General features: G+C 39.3%; 1 protein-coding gene across 1 annotated transcript in view; it reads left to right on the forward strand.

Moving 5' to 3' along the window:
• EVC2 (EvC ciliary complex subunit 2) overlaps positions 1-20,709 on the forward strand; it is a 76,418-nt gene that overhangs the window by 21,340 nt on the left and 34,369 nt on the right. Inside the window, 5 exon segments of the mRNA XM_050896372.1 lie at positions 2,906-3,040; positions 5,348-5,499; positions 16,283-16,607; positions 19,548-19,622; positions 19,710-19,787. Coding sequence (XP_050752329.1) covers positions 2,906-3,040; positions 5,348-5,499; positions 16,283-16,607; positions 19,548-19,622; positions 19,710-19,787 — 765 coding nt within the window.

A 20,709-nucleotide genomic window follows, 5' to 3' on the forward strand; every position in this document is an offset into this window, starting at 1 on the left:
TGTCCGTGCCAGATGTCTTCCCACAGTGCTTCAGGAGCTGTGAGTACTGTGTGCCTCTGCCCTTGGCTGGGTGGTTTTGATGCTGAATGGGAAGCTGTAGTGTAAAGGACAAAAGGAAATTCTCCCATCTGAGCACGTTGCATGGGATGCATGATAATAACTACTTTGATCTGATTTTTACCAGGCTTGCGTCCCTCGGCATCCTTCAAATCGGTGGGAGCGCAGCAGTTCTTGAAAGAAACTTGGGCCTGTAATGCCTCTTCCCACTATTGGGACAGCTTAAGAAGTTCGCTTAGGATATGGGTTTTGAGGCTCACTAGTGTGTCAGTGGTTTCAAGGTCGGCTTCCAGTGCCAACACTGGTCCTATGCCATGACTTGTGCAGGGGCTCTGGCACCTGCCCTGCACCATCCACTGTGATGCTTTCAGATGCCATTAGGCGCCTGCTGTGTCCTCCTGCTTGGGTTTACAGCCCCCCTATGACATGGACTGTGCTTCCAGAACCCATTTTCTGTAAGTATAAAAGCACAGATAATTCCCTGTCCATTTTTCTCCATCGGAGCTTAACCTCTGACAGAACTGCCTGCCCTGATGCAGACTGACTGTACCACCATAGGTCTCACCTTTTACTTTACTTAGAAAGCACAGGATCATTCCCTAGCCAGCGCTTTTTCTCCATCAAGACTTAACCAGCTTCGTTGCAGCTTCACTGAACCCATAGCCTCACCAGATTCCTGCTTTCTGCAGAAGCCTAGAGAGATACCTAAATTTCACCAAGTGCTTGGAAATTAGACAAATGCGAGTGAATTCAGACAAAATGATAAAGTGGTTCCAAAGCAGAATTTTTTTTCCCAAGTATTATCTACAGCATCTCCTGTTCCTTGAAAGCGGTGGGACCTCAGGCAGAGCCTTGGTGTGGCAGAGGTCAAGGAGAACCTTTCTGTGATTCCCTCTTGGCCACCTAGTGCAACCGGGGAAGCTGGGGACAGCAGATTGACTTAAGAGGAATTGCATTTTTTCCAAGTCACACACAGATGTTTGTTCGCTCAGTGACTGTTCGAGGGGTATGAGCTAAACCCTTTTGATCTGTGAATGGAGTAAACACTGGGTTAGGGAAGGGAGTTACTTAATATTTACATAATCGCCTTTCAAATAAATTTAAAGATGAAGATACTTTGATGCAAAGAGATGGCAGCTTTAACTGAGCTCATGTCAAGGAACTGGGGGCCAGTGCAGGGTGAGAGGGGGAGAGAGCTGGTACTGATGCTGATGTAGATGTGCTGAGTGTCCTTAGTGGTCGGCCACGGTATGCACGGAGCATAATGGAAGCAATTGGCCAAAGTAGTAGGAAACTACATCAAGAAAAAACATTCAGACAATGTGTTGGTAATTACACATGGAACCGGGAAATTAATGCTCCTCTTTTTCTTTTCTTTCTTGTTTCTGTTTAAAACTTAAAGATATTGAAAGGTATTAGAAGGAATTCAGCACATGGCTGGCTTACTCAGATAAATACTTAGTCCCAAAACATTTTAGTCAACTTCAAAGTGCTTCAAGGGTTTCATTATTTTAGACTAAGCACATTAAAAAACAAAACAAAAAAACCAAACCAAGCATACCTCTGTCAGTCAGAGCAATTGTTGATTCTGTATGTACAGTACTGTGAAGTAAACCTTGGATCTTCTTGGAACTGTGCAAGTGCCAAATAGTAGCCTGTATTAATGTCCTGATGATCCCCTTGATACTGACATCATCGCCTAATTCAACTGAAATCATGTTGAAATCAATGAGTGCTGAGCATCTCCAGCAGCTTTGAGGAGCTGAGCCTGTGAAACAACAAAGTCTGACGTGAAGCAGTTCCTTTCAGTTAGAGATATGACAGATTTTCAGTGTACAAACACTTGTTAGGGAGAGAAAAACTAGGCAGTACAAGGATAAAATTCTGCTGTTAAATTGGAGTAAATCCTTTTCAGATTGTGGATCATGTTTGATTATTGCTTCCTATGCAGAATTACCATTGACTCCATGGAATGCTCTCAGGTTTCTGCTCCAAGAGATGACCAAGCCCAGCTTGCAAGCAGCATGTTAATTATTTACACTTTCTAGCCCCAGCAGGGTGATTAGTTTGTGGTGAAACATTATACTAATAGCTGTGCTATGTTTTTCATCCAAAGATCTCAGAGAACTAAACAAACACTGAATTAACTTTTGCTACACGGAGCATGAAGTAAAAATTAATTTTTAATGCAATTCAATTTAAAGATTAAATTAAGAGCTAAAGTGAAAGGCCTGCAAAGTTGTTAGCTGGCTCGCGGTTCCAGTGCTCCTGCTATTCTTTTCTGACTCTGGCTCATGCAGAAACTGCAAGGATGCACACAAATTGGGTGGTTTTGTCAACTGGCAGTTACGTATTTATTCTGAACTCATATTGATGCTTTTTCCCTATGGTGATTGCTCAGTTTTATTGAATCGAGAAATGGCCATTAAGTAAAGGTAGCCAACATTAGACTGATTTTTCAGAGCCTCTGAGCAACATCAAATGCCGTCAGTTTCAATGAGACTTAGGAGAGTTTGGCAACACTGGAAAACAGGCTATTAAGTGCAGGACATCCAAAAGTCACAGCACCTAAAATTCAGTCTGTGGGAGTTCTGTTGCTTGGAGTTACACAGGAATTTGGACTAGGTGAACATAATGAACCATGCTGACTTGAAAACCTACGGAAAATAGACACTTGTTTGAAAATATTAATAAAAATGTAGTAATTATAACTTAATGCTGAGAAACCCTGAAGTTGTGTGAAGCCATTTAAAAATAATTTACTATGTTGCTTACAATTATAATCTTTGAGTCTGATATTTATATATAGTTAAAATGTAGTTTTAATAATATGGTCTTTTAATTTCAGATTTCGTACAGCTATGCCATCCATGCTTCAGGGTTCTTCATTGCTTTTTTTGTTTCCCTTGTATTGACATGTGCTGGTTTTTTCATTGTTTACCGAACCCAAATACTAAAATGGAGTTTCCATAGTAAAGACCAGGTGAGTCATACTGTCTGTAATGGTACTTTATTTAAATTTTTTCATTGATGATATCTGACGATATAACTTGCTAACTAACACAGATTGTCTAAAGAGTTTTTGAAGATAAATAAAAAGCCACAAAGTGATGGATTGGATTCGCAGGTAATGTAATCTCTACAACCTCTAATCTCTAGCGCAATTAGATTTAGAGAGGAGTTTAAGAATGATAATCTGATCAAAAGAACTGCTGTCAGTACCTGGATGTTAGCTTCAGACTGGAGGGAGATTACCTTTTGGCTATTAGTTTCTTTTCATATTCCTCCGTTCCTCCTCTCCTCTTTGTCCCTCAAAATGAGAGGCAGTATGTCTGTGGGTTATAAGCAGTTGCCCAGGGAGTAGACCACTCACCTTGAGCACAGCAGACTTGGCTCCAAATTATATTTCTGATTATCAGGAACAGGGATTTGAATTTAGGTCTCTTAGTTCCTTGGATGTGCCTTAATCTCTTAAGTGATTAAGCAAAACAGTTGGGTTTGGGGATCGAGCATTTTCAGTGTTCTTTATCCAAGCTGTGCCAGTTTGGAGAAAGTATTTCAGTACATAGCGGGACAGAGAGAGAAAATACAGAGTCTGATAAATATTCATCAAGTTGGCCCAAGTTCCAGCCCTTGCTTCTATTAATTATTTATGTATTTATGTAAAGTGGAGCAACTTCAATGGCAGGGAGCTAGAGACCTCAGTCAGAATATTACAGTGATTGGAGCAGTCCATTAAGAGAGGTGTGCTCAGAGATTTGAACCCCTCCTCTGCTCGGACGGTGGTGGATCTCCCATCCCTCTGGACTGACCAGAGGAGTTCACAAATCACTTCCAGTCTTATTTTCTGTGGTTGAAAATCAGTCCATCAAAAATTTTTATTTCTTTTAGGTCTGAAAAAATAATCCCTTTAAATGAAAAGGGCATGCCTTGTTTCTTGTTACAGAAAAAGCTGTGATAATGAAATCATAAAAAACGGCCAGTTTGGTCCTAGCAACAGGTATTTATAGTGGGTTTTTTGTGTCGTAATTTTATTAGCCCTCAGTCTCAAGGGAGTCTCACTGAACTGTGAACTGAGTCACTTCCATCATTCATAGGATTAGTTTTTCATGTTGTTCACCTCATAATACTGTAATCTTGCCATATGCAATTTGTATACCATGGTAATTTTAAAAAAATTGGCCTAGAAAGTTTATAGTGGAAGATAACCTCCTAGAAGGCTTTCACAAGCCTACTGAAGTCAATGTAGAGTCTTCTGTCTTCTCCATTCATTTCTTCATTTGTATTTCAGATCAGTTATATACAAAAAGTTCAGCCTGAAACAAAAGTAGTGTATTTGATTTCAGATACATATCTGAATTGCACGATCTCTTTATACCCTTTCCAGCTGTATAGTTTGATGATAAGTAGGAACCTTCTCACTCAGAGTTACTTGCAATAAAATTAGATCAGATGTTCAGTGTAAATTTTTTTTATAATCTGAAGCTTACTTAGTTCAACAAGGCCAAGTGTGGGGTCCTGCACGTGGGTCGGGACACTCCCAAGCACAAATACAGGCTGGGCGATGAGTGGATTGAGAGCAGCCCTGCAGAGAAGGACTTGGGGGTGTTGGTTGACAAGAAGCTCAACATGACCCAGCAATGTGTGTTTGCAGCCCAGAAAGCCAACCGTATCCTGGGCTGCATGAAAAGAAGTGTGACCAGCAGGTCAAGGGAGGTGATTCTCCTCCTCTACTCTGCTCACGTGAGACCCCACCTGCGGTACTGCATTCAGTTCTGGGGCCCCCAACGTAAGAAGAACATGGACCTGTTGGAGCGAGTCCAGAGGAGGGCCATGAACATGATCAGAGAGCTGGAGGGCCTGTCCTGTGAAGACAGCCTGAGAGAGTTGGGGTTGTTCAGCCTGGAGGAGAGAAGGCTCCGGGAAGACCTAGCAGCCTTCCAGTACCTAAAGGGGGCCTGCAAGAAAGCTGGAGAGGGACTTTTTACAAGTACATATAGTGATAGGACAACGGGTAATGGCTTTAAACTGAAAGAGGGTAGATTTAGACTAGATGTCAGGAAGAAGTTCATTACTGTGAGGGTGGTGAGGCACTGGAACAAGTTGCCCAGAGGGGTTGTGGATGTCCCCTCCCTGGAAGCGTTCAAGCCAGGTTGGATGGGTCTTTGAGCAACCTGGTCTAGTGGAAGGTGTCCCTGCCCATGGCAGGAAGGGTGGAACTAGATGATCTTTAAGGTCCCTTCCAACCCAAACCATTCTATGATTCTGTGATTCTTCTTTTCTTTTTTAGGAGATACGGCATGAACTCAGTCAAAATCACAAACTGGAGCATTCTCCGTTTAATTCACGTGATCTCTTTAGTGAAGATATAATTATGAATGACCAAATCATTGATATTCTGTCCTTTGAAGAATCTGGGAACATGCTTCAGGCTTTAGAAGAGTAAGAATTCATTGCTGTTACATTACATTTATCATCAGCCAAACTTTTGAATATGTTTTGAGTATCTGCCCTTTAATTTTTTTTCGTAGAGTCTGTTTATGCCTGTGACTGCACTACCTTAGGTCTTTGAACTGTATTAAATAGCCGTCTGTGGGAACTGAAAATCATTGTATTTCTTATTGCTTCACTTATAGAAGTTACAGCTCCATCTAGGCCTTAGGCACGCAAGTTTTCCAATCCAAATGAACATCTAGTTTTGCCTCTCTGTGGTTTGCTAAGTAAAGGGAAACTTCTGTGTACAAGAAAATGTTGAAAGGGTGTATTCTACTATTGCTGAATATATTCTGCTTTCAAAAGGGTGGCTTTCGTCCTAGAAAAGAGAACCCCTGTTGGGTGCCAACATTGCTGTTTAGCAGCATATTTTGGAAACAGCTGGATCAGAGTCTAAGGAGTGACAGTTCATGGTGCTGCCAGAAAAATGCCATGTAGCTGCAGTCGGAGGGACCACTGGGTAGAGCAGAGAAACTCTCCTGATGTTGTTGAAAGGCCAGTCAGGGCTGTTTGACAGAAACGTGCCACTGTTAAAGGTCATCTGTTCTTCAGCTAAATTTGATAAAAAGGTCTGATGTGAGGACAGAGCAGATTTTGCTTGTTCAGTCTTACTGTTAGCTCCTGGCAAGTCAGTTTACAGGCAGTATTATGCAACTATAAAATCTGTAGAAGCTGAAAAGGAAAAGCTACAGGACCATGGAAGTACTTTTCTTTCTTAAAGGGTAACTAACAGCATTATTATTTCCTGCATTTCCTTGATAATTGGGATACTTACCTCTGTAAATTGCACATTGGTCCTTGCTTTTATAACTATTTAGCAACTCGGGCTTTGAGAAGACTTATCCTGAAAATTATTATGTGAATATTAAGAAGAATGAGATCAAACATTTTTTTAATTCAGTTTATTATTAATTTATTTCAGGGATAGTGAATAGCTAGTTTGAAAAAAATAATAAAATGCTGGACTATTTTCAGATACATTATGGTTTAGAAAGGTAAATATTCTTGCAAACCTTTGGATAGGATTTTTTTTATAACTGGATTTTTTCTAAACCTATAAAACAGGATTCATTTCTTAGTTTGAGTATGTATCGAGGGGCTAAAGTTTTTTAATATTCTTACGCAGTTAGCACAAATGTTTCTCTTGTTTCCCGTTCTTTCCTCACAGTTTCTATTTTCTCTGCCTCTAAGGAGGTAGAGCATTGCGGCGAATAAAATAGATGCCCGTTAACAAACAGTCACTAACCTTCTTCACCTTCTGAGTTATCTTTTCTGTCTTCTGGGATGAGGATGGTGGATAGACCTCAAAGGCATCCAGAGTTCCAGTGGTTCCTTCTAGAAAAGATGATTGAAAGGGTGATAGATGTTACTGTGAAGGGCTCAAATCAGCTTCTACCTCTTAGCAATGGGTGCTTCCTAATCCCTATTTAGATCATCCCAATTCTTCTCATTTCTTGTAGTTTTAAACTGGACCTTCTGATTCATTTACTGTTAGGAGGTAACACACAGATGCACTTACCATATTTTTTTCTATTCTTTCCCTCTCTTTATTGGCACTCATTGAATATGTGTATTCAATTACTACATACCTGTTCCTCTCCTCTCTTACTGGTGGTGCAGTTTATGTGACTGAGTGAAGATCTCTGCAATGTGAACTCCTACACCAAGTTGCCCTGAGTTCCCGTTTTTTACTCAGAGGTGAAAAAGGGCACTTCTAGGGTATGATTATTCTCATCCTAAAGTAGACATAGAAAAAATGAGTCATATGGCTGCTGCGCCCACTGACCCTAAAGCCTGGAGCCTGGGCTGATTAGCTCAGCTGTAGGGGTCTGGAGGTGAGTGAGATGAGCCCCAGTCTTGCAGGCTGGTTGGTAAAAAAGGCTACAGCATTAATTTAATGCCTATATTAGATACATGCAGTATTGTTTGTGCTTTCTTCAGTAGGTATAATACACCACTTGTTTTATCTCTCATTGTTAACACTTTTATATGATATTTAGCTTAGGATGCTTCCTCATGTCTTAATGTTGATTCCTTATTCATTCTGCCAGTTGGGGCAAAGCAGTCCTTTAATTTCTGATCTATATTCCTTAAAGGTTTCATTTTAGTCTTGTACTTCATAAACTGTTGTACATTATCCAGGTTTTTAGCTGGTTCCAAAGACAAAGATAAGATACTGTACCATTGCCTTAGGAGCTTCTGTGACAGTGATGTAGGCTAAAACCAGAATGGAGTAATCCTTCTTCTTACTGAATTACCTGCTTTAAGGATAGTAATTTGCAAAGCATAATGGGAAAAAAAAAGATTAAGCATTTGTAATTTATTAACAGATAATTGCAGTCAATTTGAATGGATACTGTGCCTGAATGAAATGTTGTAATTTTACTAATTGTGGTCACAGTCAGTTTTTCAACAATATTGCATTTGTTTGATTACATTTAGTGTCACCCAATAGAATAGTTGGGTTTTCTGTAAGGAACTGAGGAATGAGGTTTGTATTGTCTTACAGGAGTGGCAGTATACTGAGGATAAGAACTGGGCTTGTATTTTGAGCACAATTTTTTCAAGTCATATGTATACCAATATGAATTTTAGCATCATAATCCTGTTTTTTATTATTTGGGGAGGCAAAAGTATAGGTGCTTTTGTTAGAGAGCTTTTGATAGTTTAGATATTTTCAACCAACCAACAACATCTTGCTTGTATGCTAATTTGATAATTCCTTCTCCATATTGGTGCAGAAGGAATGTGTCATTTTCTCTATGTGGCATACATATAAGCTTGCCAACATAATTGATATATTCTTTTTAAATTGCACTGTGATAGTAAACATGGTTGGAATCATTCTGGTGCTTTGTTCTTTTGCCCAGACACAAATGAGAAAATTACTCAGAAAAGTAAGAGCCACAGGATTTTTTTGTCCTCTTTACGACGTAAAGCTATGTTAATAGTTAATGTCTTTTATGAAGTGACAGTGCCAAATTGTTTAGCAAATACGTTAGGAGCCTGTGTTCAATATTTATGGACAAGGACATCTTTGGAATGTAGACAGTTTGCAATGTCAGGAGGATTGGCTAGAGAACAAAACATACTTTTAATTTTGCATAAGGAAGCTTCTTAGTTACTGATTTTGTGAGTTTAGTCTTAATAAGTCATATCCTTGATGTACATTATGCAGCAAAATAGCTTAGCCTTTATTCTCAGTAGGTTTCTTACTGTGTATATTCCTGAATATTGGCCCATTGGCAATGAATATTAATGAGAAGAAGCTATATGATTTGAATATTTGACGTCGCACTAGAACGTCATGTTCCAAAATGTTGTGGGTCTCTTTTTCTGTATGTCTAGAACAGAAAATGAAGAGAGCTGAGCAGTTTGGGTTTGTGTCCAGTGTGATGAAGTCTGGCCATGCTCATAGTCTCAGCACATACAGATATGTTAAAGGCAACTTAATTTCTTTAAATGGCTTTCCACTACTACAGCTTTCCTTTTTCATCTTCATTTTGTACAGCTATGCTTCACTGAGTTTGTCAAAGCTCTAGTTGAACTTGAACCTGCTTGCTGATACACAATACATACTGCCAGTTATTTTGGGAAATCACTAAGTAATGTGGATGCATTGCAGCTGATTTTTTTTCTTATGGTAGAGGGCATTGAGGCCAATGTACTAGAGAACAGGATCAAACTGTCTCCAGAGAGCCTTGACAGAAAAGTCAAAAACAATTTACTACTATATTAAAAGTTCACTTTTTCTTTCTAAATGTAAATTTCTTGCTGTACATCTCAATTTAATTTGCTATGGAGCAAATGTGGTGGATTTTTTTTTTAACCCTGAATTCAAATGGAAAGTGAGAATAAAAGATCACATTGTCATAGCAGCTAGACTTGAATATTCCTACATAGAAAATGGTGAGAAATAGTTACATTGTTGGTACAAAAAAAATTTGACGTGCTAAATTTCTGTATTTCATAAATTTTTAAAAGTGTAATTGAAATTTTAGAATTTTTGAAGGGAGGGCATATTCTTTGCTCTGTTTTTGTGCAATCTGTACAATGCAGGAATACAACAATAAATAACAATCACATGGATATAACAGTAAGATACGGTGAATACACATGGAATGAACCCTAAACCCTGCATTTGTAGTTCTGTGTTATGAATGGTCTTATAAACTTGACAAGTGTGTAAACTAGACATTTTTTTCCATCAGAGAAGCTCAAATGCTTAATAGGTGATAGGAGTCCATAAGACAGGGGAACTGAAGAAAACAAGTAATATGATATTAATGAATACATATCTTTTTTCATCTAACAAATGGCACTTTTCTTTGATGTTGGCTAACTATGAAGAAATCGTGTTCAGAATTATATGGGTCATTTCTGTTGTCCACTCAGAACAATTTATCTCATCCAGAAAACAGTCTGCTTTTGAGAGTAGTGCTGTTAGTGATGCTTTATTCCGTATCATTTTGAAAGAAGATTGATATTTCCTGCTGTTTCTGTCATCTGAATACTCACCCGTCTGAATAGATCAGAAGAATCTGAGTAGATCACAGCAAAGTTGGAAGCTCCTCAGGCATTAATGCATAATGCATAAAGCCATAATATTTATTTATGCTTTTGTTAGTATCCAGGCTGAAGTTGGTGCTTTTAAAATCAATGGTAAAATGTGTGATGACTTCACTGGAAGCAGGACTGGAGTCTCTTTTTATACTCTTTTTGCATAGTAGTTTTTCAGTGAAATACCATTTTCTGAGCTCTGTTGCAACAGCTGTATTGTAGCTAGCTGTATTTTTTAAATTGGTTTGCTGAAGATCATGGATTTATCAGTTTTCATACTTTCTGCAATCAAAGCAGAGGTTCTCAGTCTCTTAAATGCAGGATTTTTCAAATGTTTTTTAAACAGATTAATTTAAGAATTGAAATGCCTTTACAGTCTTTATGTTGCTGTGGAGAGTTAAAGGAATTTGATAGTGAAACTGCTCCCAAATCTAGTGCTTAGACTTTTGGCAGGTTTTCATGAATATTTTTTTTTTTTTTTTTCTGAAGAGCTACTTGTCTCTCAGCTCAATTTATCATCTTTCCTAATTTGGGGATTGATTTTTTTTTTTTTTTTTTTTTTTTGGCTGTATATCGTGAGAATCCTATTTCTGGTTTTGTCAGCATTGTGACTTTTTCTGGAAAGCTAAACTTAACCTGTGACTCATCCACGTGAAAGCATCCTTAGATAATGGTCACGTACCTTTCTTAGCAATTTTATTTATTGACGAGATGTCCTGTATTCTCTGTAGGCTCACATTTGAGCTGTGCTGAGTTTACGCTTAGCTGTGTAAGTGTCACAGGACTGACGGATGAACTCACCAGTTCAGAGCTGGCTGCAGGCCAATACAGCTACTGGTGTAGCACAGAGCATCTTCAGACCTCCTCTAACACAGGTGGGCTGTGCCCAGCCTGGAGCAGGCAGAGACCAGGGAAAGGCAACACGCCTTGCACCGGCATGGGAGAGCTGAAGAATTTTGTTTTGGGCAGTCGGTAGCTGTTGGTGGCCGTTCAGACCTCATGCCATGACTTCTGCTTCTACTTTAGCACAGTTTTGGTCTCCTGCAAAGGTTTGCGCCTCGTCGTGCTGCAGCCTGTGTGTAAATCCCTGCCCCAAAGCATTTGCAGTCTCTGTTGTGACTGGGCCCAGCAGGAGAGCATGGGAAGCAGAGGAGGGAAAAAAAGGAGGGAGAGGCTGAAGGGAGGAAGCTATGGCACTGCACACAGGGTCTGCGTTGACATGATACTTAAAAAAAAAAAACCCAAACCCTAAACACAACAACAAAAAACCCCACAAAAAACCAAAACAAAACAGCCCAACTTAACTGATAATGTATTGCTAACCCCTCAATAAATGGATGATTTAGAAAACAAACCATGTCTGCAGCTGAAGACCTGTGATGCTCATTATACTTGAATTGGCTTTCTTTGCTTACTGTTACTAAAGCCAGCACTGCAGGTACTGTTTTCTGGCTGTGCGATTCTCCTTGTCTGACCCTCTCTCTGTCTTCACTTCTCTGAAGTGTGACAAGGCAACACGGACCATAACACGTCTTTTTTGTCCTCCTTTTCCCTTTCTCACTGCAGCTGTCCCGTTGGCACTGTGCCCGTGGGTGCAGGAGATGTGCTGCTCTGGCTCAGGCGGTAGCAGTGGGTGCTAGCGGCATGGGAGCAGTTGTGTGTCTGTCTGTCCTTCCCCGGCTGCGTTCCTCTCTCCAGCAGGAGTTGGTGCAGCTGCTGTGCTGTGGTGCTCCAGGTCACGGCTGCAGCAGGGCGTCCGGGACAGTGGAGACAAACTGTCCACAAATGGCCCTAAATTATGTGCTTTTCAGGAGCGTTGTGTATCACGAAGGGATGCTTTTGCAGAAACTGCTGCCATAGGGCTCCGGTCTCCTCTGGATGCTGTTGCAATACGTATGCTACTAATTGGCTACCATTTGCAGATGAGAGATGAGTCTTCTGAAAATGATGGGTTTTTCTGTTTTGGTGAGAAAATGTCACCGAAGGGGAGTTTGCTTGATGTTTCTCTCCCCTTTAGACTTCAGAAAGTTGTGTCACAATAGTTTCTTATCTTTGCAAACTCTGAATTTGTTTTAAAAATGTGTAAGCCATTAGTTCATTTTAGGACTGTTAAATTCAGCAGCTATTAATTCTCCTGTTCAGAAATTCCCTCTGCGGGCCTCTAAGTTGAATCATAAGACTTAAAGACACAGTTATTTTGTAGTTAATGAGAGGTTTCCTTTTTTGTGGTGTGGTGTGGTTTGGTTTTTTTTTTTTTTTAAATTAACTATAGATGTTTCTTTCCTGACCCTAGCTGCTTTCCTGTATTCTTTTATTAGGTCTGTGGAGGACATCAGATGTTCGGGCACTCTCTCTGCTTCTCTATTTGGTGTCTGGGATTCTCCCTTCCCAGATCTTCTCTGACAGATCTTTAAATCCTCTTCAAGTGAGTGAAAAATCTTTGCACTTGCTGTTTGCAGTTTCATTTTCTACGTGTCTGTTCACCTTTCTTCCCCCCACACTTTTGTACCACCTTCTGTACTGTGCTCATCCTTTCTCTGCATGCTTTGTCCAACAGAAGCTTTGATCTTTTTCATCAATAGGTTGCCATCTGCTACCTGTAGTTCATTGGCTTTCATGTTTCTATTATGCTGAATATGCTCAGGAAGAGATGTGAGACCTTTTAAACATTAATTGCTGTAACAAGCAGAGTGCAGAGCATTTAAAGCAACTTATTAAATCTACCTCGGTTTGAGGAGGCACAGTGTCAGGTTAGGATTTTTTTTTCCTAGGTGTCACAAAACATTGCGTATTTAATCTGGATGATTGTAAGTATTGTTCTTCTGATGGACTTGTGTTTGAAATCATTTGGTGTATTATATGTACATGATTCCTGTTTTGTACTGACTGTCGGCGTACAGACTGTACAGTCAGTACAGACTCCAAGACTGTAATGATGCAGCTTGTTAAGGCTGCCCTCAACCTCTCATTTGGAGTAAGAGCTTGAAGCAGGGTTTCTGGTGCATGTGATGAGCTTGTCTCACTCCCGCTGGCTGCTGTGTGGAGGAGGCAGACCAGAAGCAGAGCACATCATGTGGAAGGTAGATTTAAAATTTTTACAGATGCAACCTTTCTTCAGCTGCCACTGAAAAAAGGTAATGGTCTGGCTGCTGTCTTCCAGGATGTGACTTGGGAGATCTGTGGCTTGTAATTACTCTTTCTCCATGCTATTATCCTTGGATTGGTGGAACAGTTCATGTGCTGCTTCTGCTTTATTGCCTTCTTCACAGATGTGCTGTCAGGAAAATGGAGGGCGAGAGTTGCAGATTAAATACACCTGAGATCTTAACAGCCTCCTCACTCACTTGCTGACACATGAGCGTCAGGTGAACTACACCTGTTGCTCCTCCTGCATTTGGCATCATGATCTGGAGGAGTGGAGTTAATTGGGTACCAGAGTTCTCTTTGTGGGCGAGAAGGAGCATGGGAATCTTGCTCAAAATGAAATCAGGTCCAGTCTGTAATGACTTGCAGTAAGTAGGAAGAAATGCTGTGGGAAGACTGAGGGAAAGATAACAATAGGAAATGTTGTGATAGTGTTTGGTTTTGGCTTTCATTCTTGGGATCACTCCTGAAGAAGACTGGAAAATTAACAAGTAAGGAGATGGGTGAGGAATGGCTTAATCTTTTTCAAAGCATGCTGAAAAAAATCCTGCATTTGTGATGAGAAATAAATGTTGTGTTATGAGCTATGTATCAACGTGGTGAAGCTGTGAAGTGTTGCCTTCCAGGGCGAGAGACGAGGAATTCAGTCTTTCACACCTTAGTAAGAAAGGGTTAGTAGGTGCTGTGACCACCATCTATCAGTGCACGCATGAAGAACAGAAAAATAATGACTAAGGAACTTGTTATTCCAGCTAACAAAGAGAGTTGGAAGTTGAAACTAATCAAATTCAAGCGGAGGATAAGGTGACTGTTTTTAGGTCTTAAAGGAATTATCAAGTGGAACAATTAATTAACGTGTTGTTTAGTTCTCTGTTAGGGGATGCTTGAAAGCCAAGATGAGGTGTTTCTCACAAAAGACAGATATGCCTCAATTAAATCAGAGCTACTGAACTTGAAGCAGGAATTAAAACAGAAAAATAAGTCCGGTGGCTTGGATTTTACAGGCTAATAATGAATTGGTGAATCTATGAAGGGGAGCCTCCTACCACTTCCTGACAGTCATTGGGGAAATGTTATAGCATAAGCTCCCTTTTTCTTGATCCTTGTTTTTATTTAAGTGCATTTGCACAGAACTGAGACACTTTTTTTTTTTTTTTAAGTTAGTTGTCATAAGTAAACAGCTTAGTACTAGCTGGCTATGTCAGCAAAAGTCCTAGGGCTTCTGTAAGCAAAGAGACTTAAGATAAAATACACATCTGCGCTGCCCATTTGAAGTACTTGCTGTGTTGCTTCAGCATCCTGTTCCCTTGATCCTGCTGTCACCTGTCCTCTGTGGCTGCCCCACTGTCCTGGAGCAAGAAGGACTCTCCCCAAGCAGGGGGAGCAGATCAGCGCCCTGGGGGACTTGACCATGAATGTAGCTGAACGCCACCCAAGAAGGCTATGTACCTGCAGGTGCTGTCCTGCAATGTCCGTCTGTACACAGCACAGAGAAGCTGGATTGTTGTGTTGTCTTGGGGGCATTACAGAAAATATTAGCTCTTACAGCATCTTCAGATTACTGTGAAGAATATTTCAGGCACACAGTGTTTCAATCACAGGGATCTGGCCCCATCCAGCAGTAATTCCTGGTTCTGTATGGGAGGAAAAGGGGGAAGTGGAGGAGGTTTTGCAGCTGCAACCAGCCAGCCCTGCAGCAGATCACAAAGATGAGTATGACCATCGCCGGTGCATTTCTGGGTTTTTGCGAGACTGCAACAGGAAAATCTCTCTGCCTCTTTGTGATAGATTATCATAGATTAAGTTCATGTCTCCTAAATACTTCAAGTATTTGAGTCATTGTAAGAAAACAACCTAATTCCATCCCATTGATTTCTAAATGGGGAAAATGCATCTTGTGTTTAACAGAGGGGCAGTGATAATAATATATCACTGATTTAGTTAAACTTTATTTGCTTACATAAGGAAAGTAAAGTTTGTTTGACAAAAACATGAAGTGTTTATAGATTTGCATGCTTTGATATATGCCATTCTAAATGTAGTTTCATTCTACTGTCTTGCAAATCTTGCCAAGATCTTTGCTATGGATTTGAAATTTACTCTGAGATTTGACTATGGAACAAATCAAACCAGTAATTTAGCCTAACTGAAAAAAGAATGGATTTAAGCTCTTAAAAGTGTATTTTGTAGGTCAGAAGGAAATTCTTGTATACTTAATCCACACATAGAAGCATACAGTGCTGTGCGTTCATGTATATTGACATGCAGGGGCAAAACCCACCTAATTCTCCAATCCTGAATTGAGTGCAGAATAGGCAAAGCTATAGAATTTACAGTAGTTACATAGTTTTGAAATGAGAATAATTATAATTCCCGTTTAATTAAAGATAAATGAGAATGTATTCATATGCAACATGACACTTATTGCATTGTGTAAAAAAACCTTGTATTTCCCTCTGGTTTTAATCTCTTTTCTAGAACTCGATTAATGTTCATGAGAGATAGATATCAGCTATTTTAATTTATTTGTATCGGCACGTAATCAAAACACTCTCCCCTCTTCCCTGCAGAGAAGGGAATACACCAGCACGGAACACAAAGCAGTGATGTATCAATGTAGATGGGTCAGTGAGTTTAGAACTATTTCACAAAGTTGGTGAAATTTATGGTCTCTTCAGATACTCAGTTCATCTGCTTCCCAACAGAGGTGGTTTGTTTGGGGTTTTTTTTGTGTTTGCTCTTAAGCTTAGGGAATGTTTTGAGTTTTAAAGAAAAGCTTTTCCTTTTTCTGTCTAAAATGGAAATGTAAGAATGGATGTATTTCATTAAAGTTGCTGTAGTAGAAGTTGGCTCACCCTGCTTTTTAATGAATGATTACTATCATGATTAGTAAACTCATATGCTGTGATATTCCTGCACTTCTCTGCCATTTGGTTATCCAGTATTGAATGAATCTAGATACCCTTGTTTTCTGATAGAAATTTCCTATAATCTGCAATTTCAAAAAGTCCTGGTTACTTTTCTACAGCTTGGAGGTTGCCAGCCTGACACGGGCAGATGCTGATCTGGAGGCATATCGAACGCAGATATGTAAGGAAGTGATTGCTATGATGATGAAGAACATGGTCTTAAGTCACAGCCTCTTTCCTCATGTGGAGAAGAGGATGAGTTCAATTTTCAAAAAGCAGTTTCTTGCAATGGAGAAAGAGATTCAAGAAGAGTATGAAAGGAAGATGGTGGCTTTAACAGCTGAATGTAATTTGGAAACTAGGAAGAAAATGGAGGCTCAATGCCAAAAAGTGAGAGCTGCAAATGAAGAGGCTGAGGAATTAATGAAGAAAATGAATGAAAAGGTAAATCTGGTATAAAATCAAGATATTTTGCATGATATGTGGTTTTATATAGGTAGTTTCTCTTTTAGACTAGAATGGCTGAGTTGTCCTCTTAAAGAGAAAAGCTGTACAATTTAAATGTGTTCAAAAATTCAGATGTCATAATTAGGGTAGTTGTTATTAAGAAACTGTGTTTTATTTCACCAGAAAATGAATTTATCTAAAGAGAATCAGTGACACCTGAAAACAAAAGGTTGTTATTACCCTGATTTTTTTTTTTATAATCACTTAAACCCTTGCAAAGTGGTGTATTTTTATTAGTGCAGCAGTTCCTAAGAACTCCAGTCAGACACTGTGTAAAGTATTTTGCACATTCGGAGCAGAACAAACTCTCTGCATCATAAACCTTACAATCTAGGTAAAAAGCCTCCAATATTTATATTCATATTTTGAAGAAAATGAGAATATAAGCGCAACCAAAGGCCGATTTCCTCCAAACCAAGTGAAGACAAGCAGAACAATCTATATTTTAGGCAGAGCAGGGAGTGGACTTCTCTTGGAAATAGCCTCTGGATAATAGTGAGATAAAGAATTTAAGGCAGAGTATGATTCTTTACAAGTTTAGAGTCTCCCTTTAAGTAAAAGCTTAGTGCTTATGTGTGTCACTTTCATTCAAAGATCTCTGTCCAAATGGGTAAGTATCATTACCCAGGATTTCATAGGTAGTCGCTAGCTGGAAATAGAGCCCGGGTCGCCAGTCCAACATCCCGTGTACAAAATTACGCTCCAGTCTTCCATGTCTTTTTTCAAGTATAGTGAATGTTTACAATAAAACTGATTTCCTCCCCTGCCCTTTTTTTTTTTTTTTTTTTTTAACTTCATGTGTCTGGAGAGGATTCTGTTAAGTTTTGAATATTTCACCTCTGCAAGCTTAAAATGCTAAAATACCGAAATTAATGTTTCATGTTTATCTAATGTTACAACTCATATTAAGAGGATGACTTGGTGGGAATAAATAGTGCAGTTCGTTACTTACGAGTGGGGCTTTGCTTCTGGAGCACAAGTGGATATGTGGGTATTGACGGTGATGCTGCTGAGTTTCCAGTTTGATTATAGAGACAAAATAAGTTATATTAGGGGTATAATCCCTTAGAACAGTATATTCCTTACTTGTGTATGCTCTCTTTGTAGACAGTACTTAAGTTTTTGGCCCTCGGTTTTGTTTTTGGTGGTGTTTTTGTTTTGTTTTTTTTTTTAAAAAAGCATTTTTATTTGCATATCATACACCTATAATTGTTAAGGACTTTTATGACAATTCATGATTGCAGTTTCGACAAAAGTTTTTTTGCTGAGTGTGGCCCATCAAAGGTACTACGGTATGTTGAGTCTTTCAGGAAGAACTTTGGTTTATCAGGCTGTTGTGTGGAGAAGGTTGATGGCACAAGGCTAGTGAGCCAGCTGAATTTCTTTGATGTTTCCAGGTGAATTTTAAATTGTGACTCTAGGGAGCTTTCAAGTATCTGTAGGATATGAACATCCTGAACTAGAGGTGCTAGAAAGTCAAAGGAGATGGCAAGGAAGGGATACTTGTGGATGTCTTTTTAAGGATGAGGTGAATTGTACTCTGCAGAAGTCTTTTTCCTTCTCTTGGTTATAGGAGTCTAGACTAGATGTCTAACACTTAGATAGACCTCGCCGAGATAAGTCCTACCTTTGCAGAGAAAGAAGCCTGACTGAAAATCAGTATGTGAACTCACACTACATATGCTCTCAGCAAAGCGTCTTTTCTTCGCACAAAATACATTGGTATTGGTTCAGTCTGGTTTATATTGGAAGTCCTGAATGGTAGGAATCAAACGGAGAATTAAGGCTAATGCAGTACGTGTCCTGATTCATTTATCATATACTAACGTCTTGCTGTTCACTTTCCTGTCTGTGAAAGGACCTGGTTTTTTTACTTGCTGTGGAACCTGGTCCAAAAAGGCATGCCAGAGAGCTAGGGTTGGCCCACACTTGTGCTCCTGGCAGCGGGTGTGCTGACGTCCGAGAGAGAGTAGTGAAAACCAGCTGGAGCGATAACCTCCTCCCCTTCTCAGCCAAAACACAGAATGTGTATTCCCTGCCTTTTTGATTCATTTTTTGCTGTCTGCAGTGTGCCTCTTGGGAATGAGAGGTGAGGTGCAGAGGACAGTTCTCCCCAGATAAATAGTATGAAATTTAGAACAAGACCAACATTAACTACTGTTAGGTAGCTCTGCTTGCGTAAGAAGCATTCTTTGCTCTGTGGGACATGTATGTTTTGATTCTATAATGAGTTTATGCTATCTGAGATTAAAGCTATGAATATGTAAGTCTTACTGGAGAACTATGAGAAAGTATTTCTTGCAAAGAAGCTTTTAAATTAATTGCCATTTAATTCTACTCCATTGTTGTAACTCTGAAATGATGCTCTTAGATTAATTTGTAGAAGCCAATGATAAAGTAGGTCACCAATACTAAGTACTTTCAGAGATTTGTAGTAGAATAGTTTTTTATAATTTATTTTTAAAATGTATGCTTATTATTATTTCATTGTTCTGACTTATATGAGTCTATTCAATTTTAATAGAATTTCAGGATTGATGAAACCTAAGAAATGCATTTCATATATAGTCTTTGCGTTGAATTTCATGCCGTTTTGTATAATTTATCTTAAATAATGATTCTAAATTCTAAAAAGACTTTATTATGCCTTGGAAGTGTTACCTGGATTAGAGATTGACCGTTGTACAACCCCTGCCATTCCAAACAGATGAAAACCATGGAAGGTGTACACTGATTTAGTACTAGCCTTCATTCAAACCTGAAATGGCAGTAATCAGAGTATGCGTAAAATGTGTATGAGCTAGTAGCAGTGATACTTTAAAACATATTGAATACTGAAAATCACTTAAGATTTATTTATTTGTCTCTTCTCTGCAGCCTGCTGTAGAATACAGAAGTCTTCTGGATAGACTTCACAGGCTGGAGCAGGACCACCTGAAGAGGTTGCTTCTGGTAAAGCAGGAGGAATATTTTGCAAAGGCTTATAGACAGCTGGCTGTTACCCAGAGAAAGGAGCTCCATAATATTTTTTTTACACAGATAACAAATGCTACTTTCAAGGGAGAACTGAAGTCAGAAGCAGCTAAAACATTAGTGGAAGGTTACTCTAAAATACAGGTAATAGGATGATAACTCCATTCCTAACGTAATGACAGAATACAAACCGACAGTAACTTTTGAGAAATGTTTCAGGAAATATGTTTCAGGATAAATGTTATCACGTTTATAACTAATTTTCTTAGGAAGAATTTTAAAAGGTATAATGCCATCATTATGCACATCTAGACATCTACACAACTATATATTGATGCATACACACAGCCTTTTTCTACAACAGTGAGTTAGCTGTATTTGCCACAACATTTTGTGCTTAGTGCTGACTTTTGTTTTGATGGGTAATGTTTCCAAAGCACCCAAGTGCTTAAAGCTTGTCTTTACTGCTTGGGGAAAATAAGACTAGTAGCTCACCTGTATCATGCAGAAGAAAGAAGTTTGAAAACATGTCTACACCATGCAGTGGGAAATTGTGTAATATAAATCCCCAGTTTTGCAGTGAATATTTTGATATATTTGCACATCTTGGGGCTCTGCAGAAAGATAGAGCAAGTGAAAGAAGTTTTGACAATGTTTTGGCTACTAAGACATGGGTCACCTAAATATCAGGCCTTGTCTTAGCTATCTGATGCTAGTAGAATATCTGCTCTAGACCATTGTGCGCCTACCTCCGGTCTCTACCAGACCCATTTATAGGTACCTAAACCCTTCCTGTTCCCCACTGTTGGAAGCAGGAACTTCTAAGCCAGCCTGTGCGCAGCGGGCTTGGCTTTCCCCATGCTGTACTGGACACATGTGGAAGACTTATCCTTGGCTTTGAAGTCAATTTAGACACCTTTGAAAATGTTACCCTTTATTTATTTAATCATACAATACATTGTAAAGAAAAAAGAAAGGAGGGGGGAAAAAAAAAGGACATGATGCCATTTACTGCTGTTACTGAACACGTGCTGTCTTCAGGTCCCAGTTCAAGACGACCTTTCAG

This window comes from Gymnogyps californianus, chromosome 4, assembly GCF_018139145.2.
Source record: "Gymnogyps californianus isolate 813 chromosome 4, ASM1813914v2, whole genome shotgun sequence".
Lineage (NCBI taxonomy): Eukaryota > Metazoa > Chordata > Aves > Accipitriformes > Cathartidae > Gymnogyps > Gymnogyps californianus.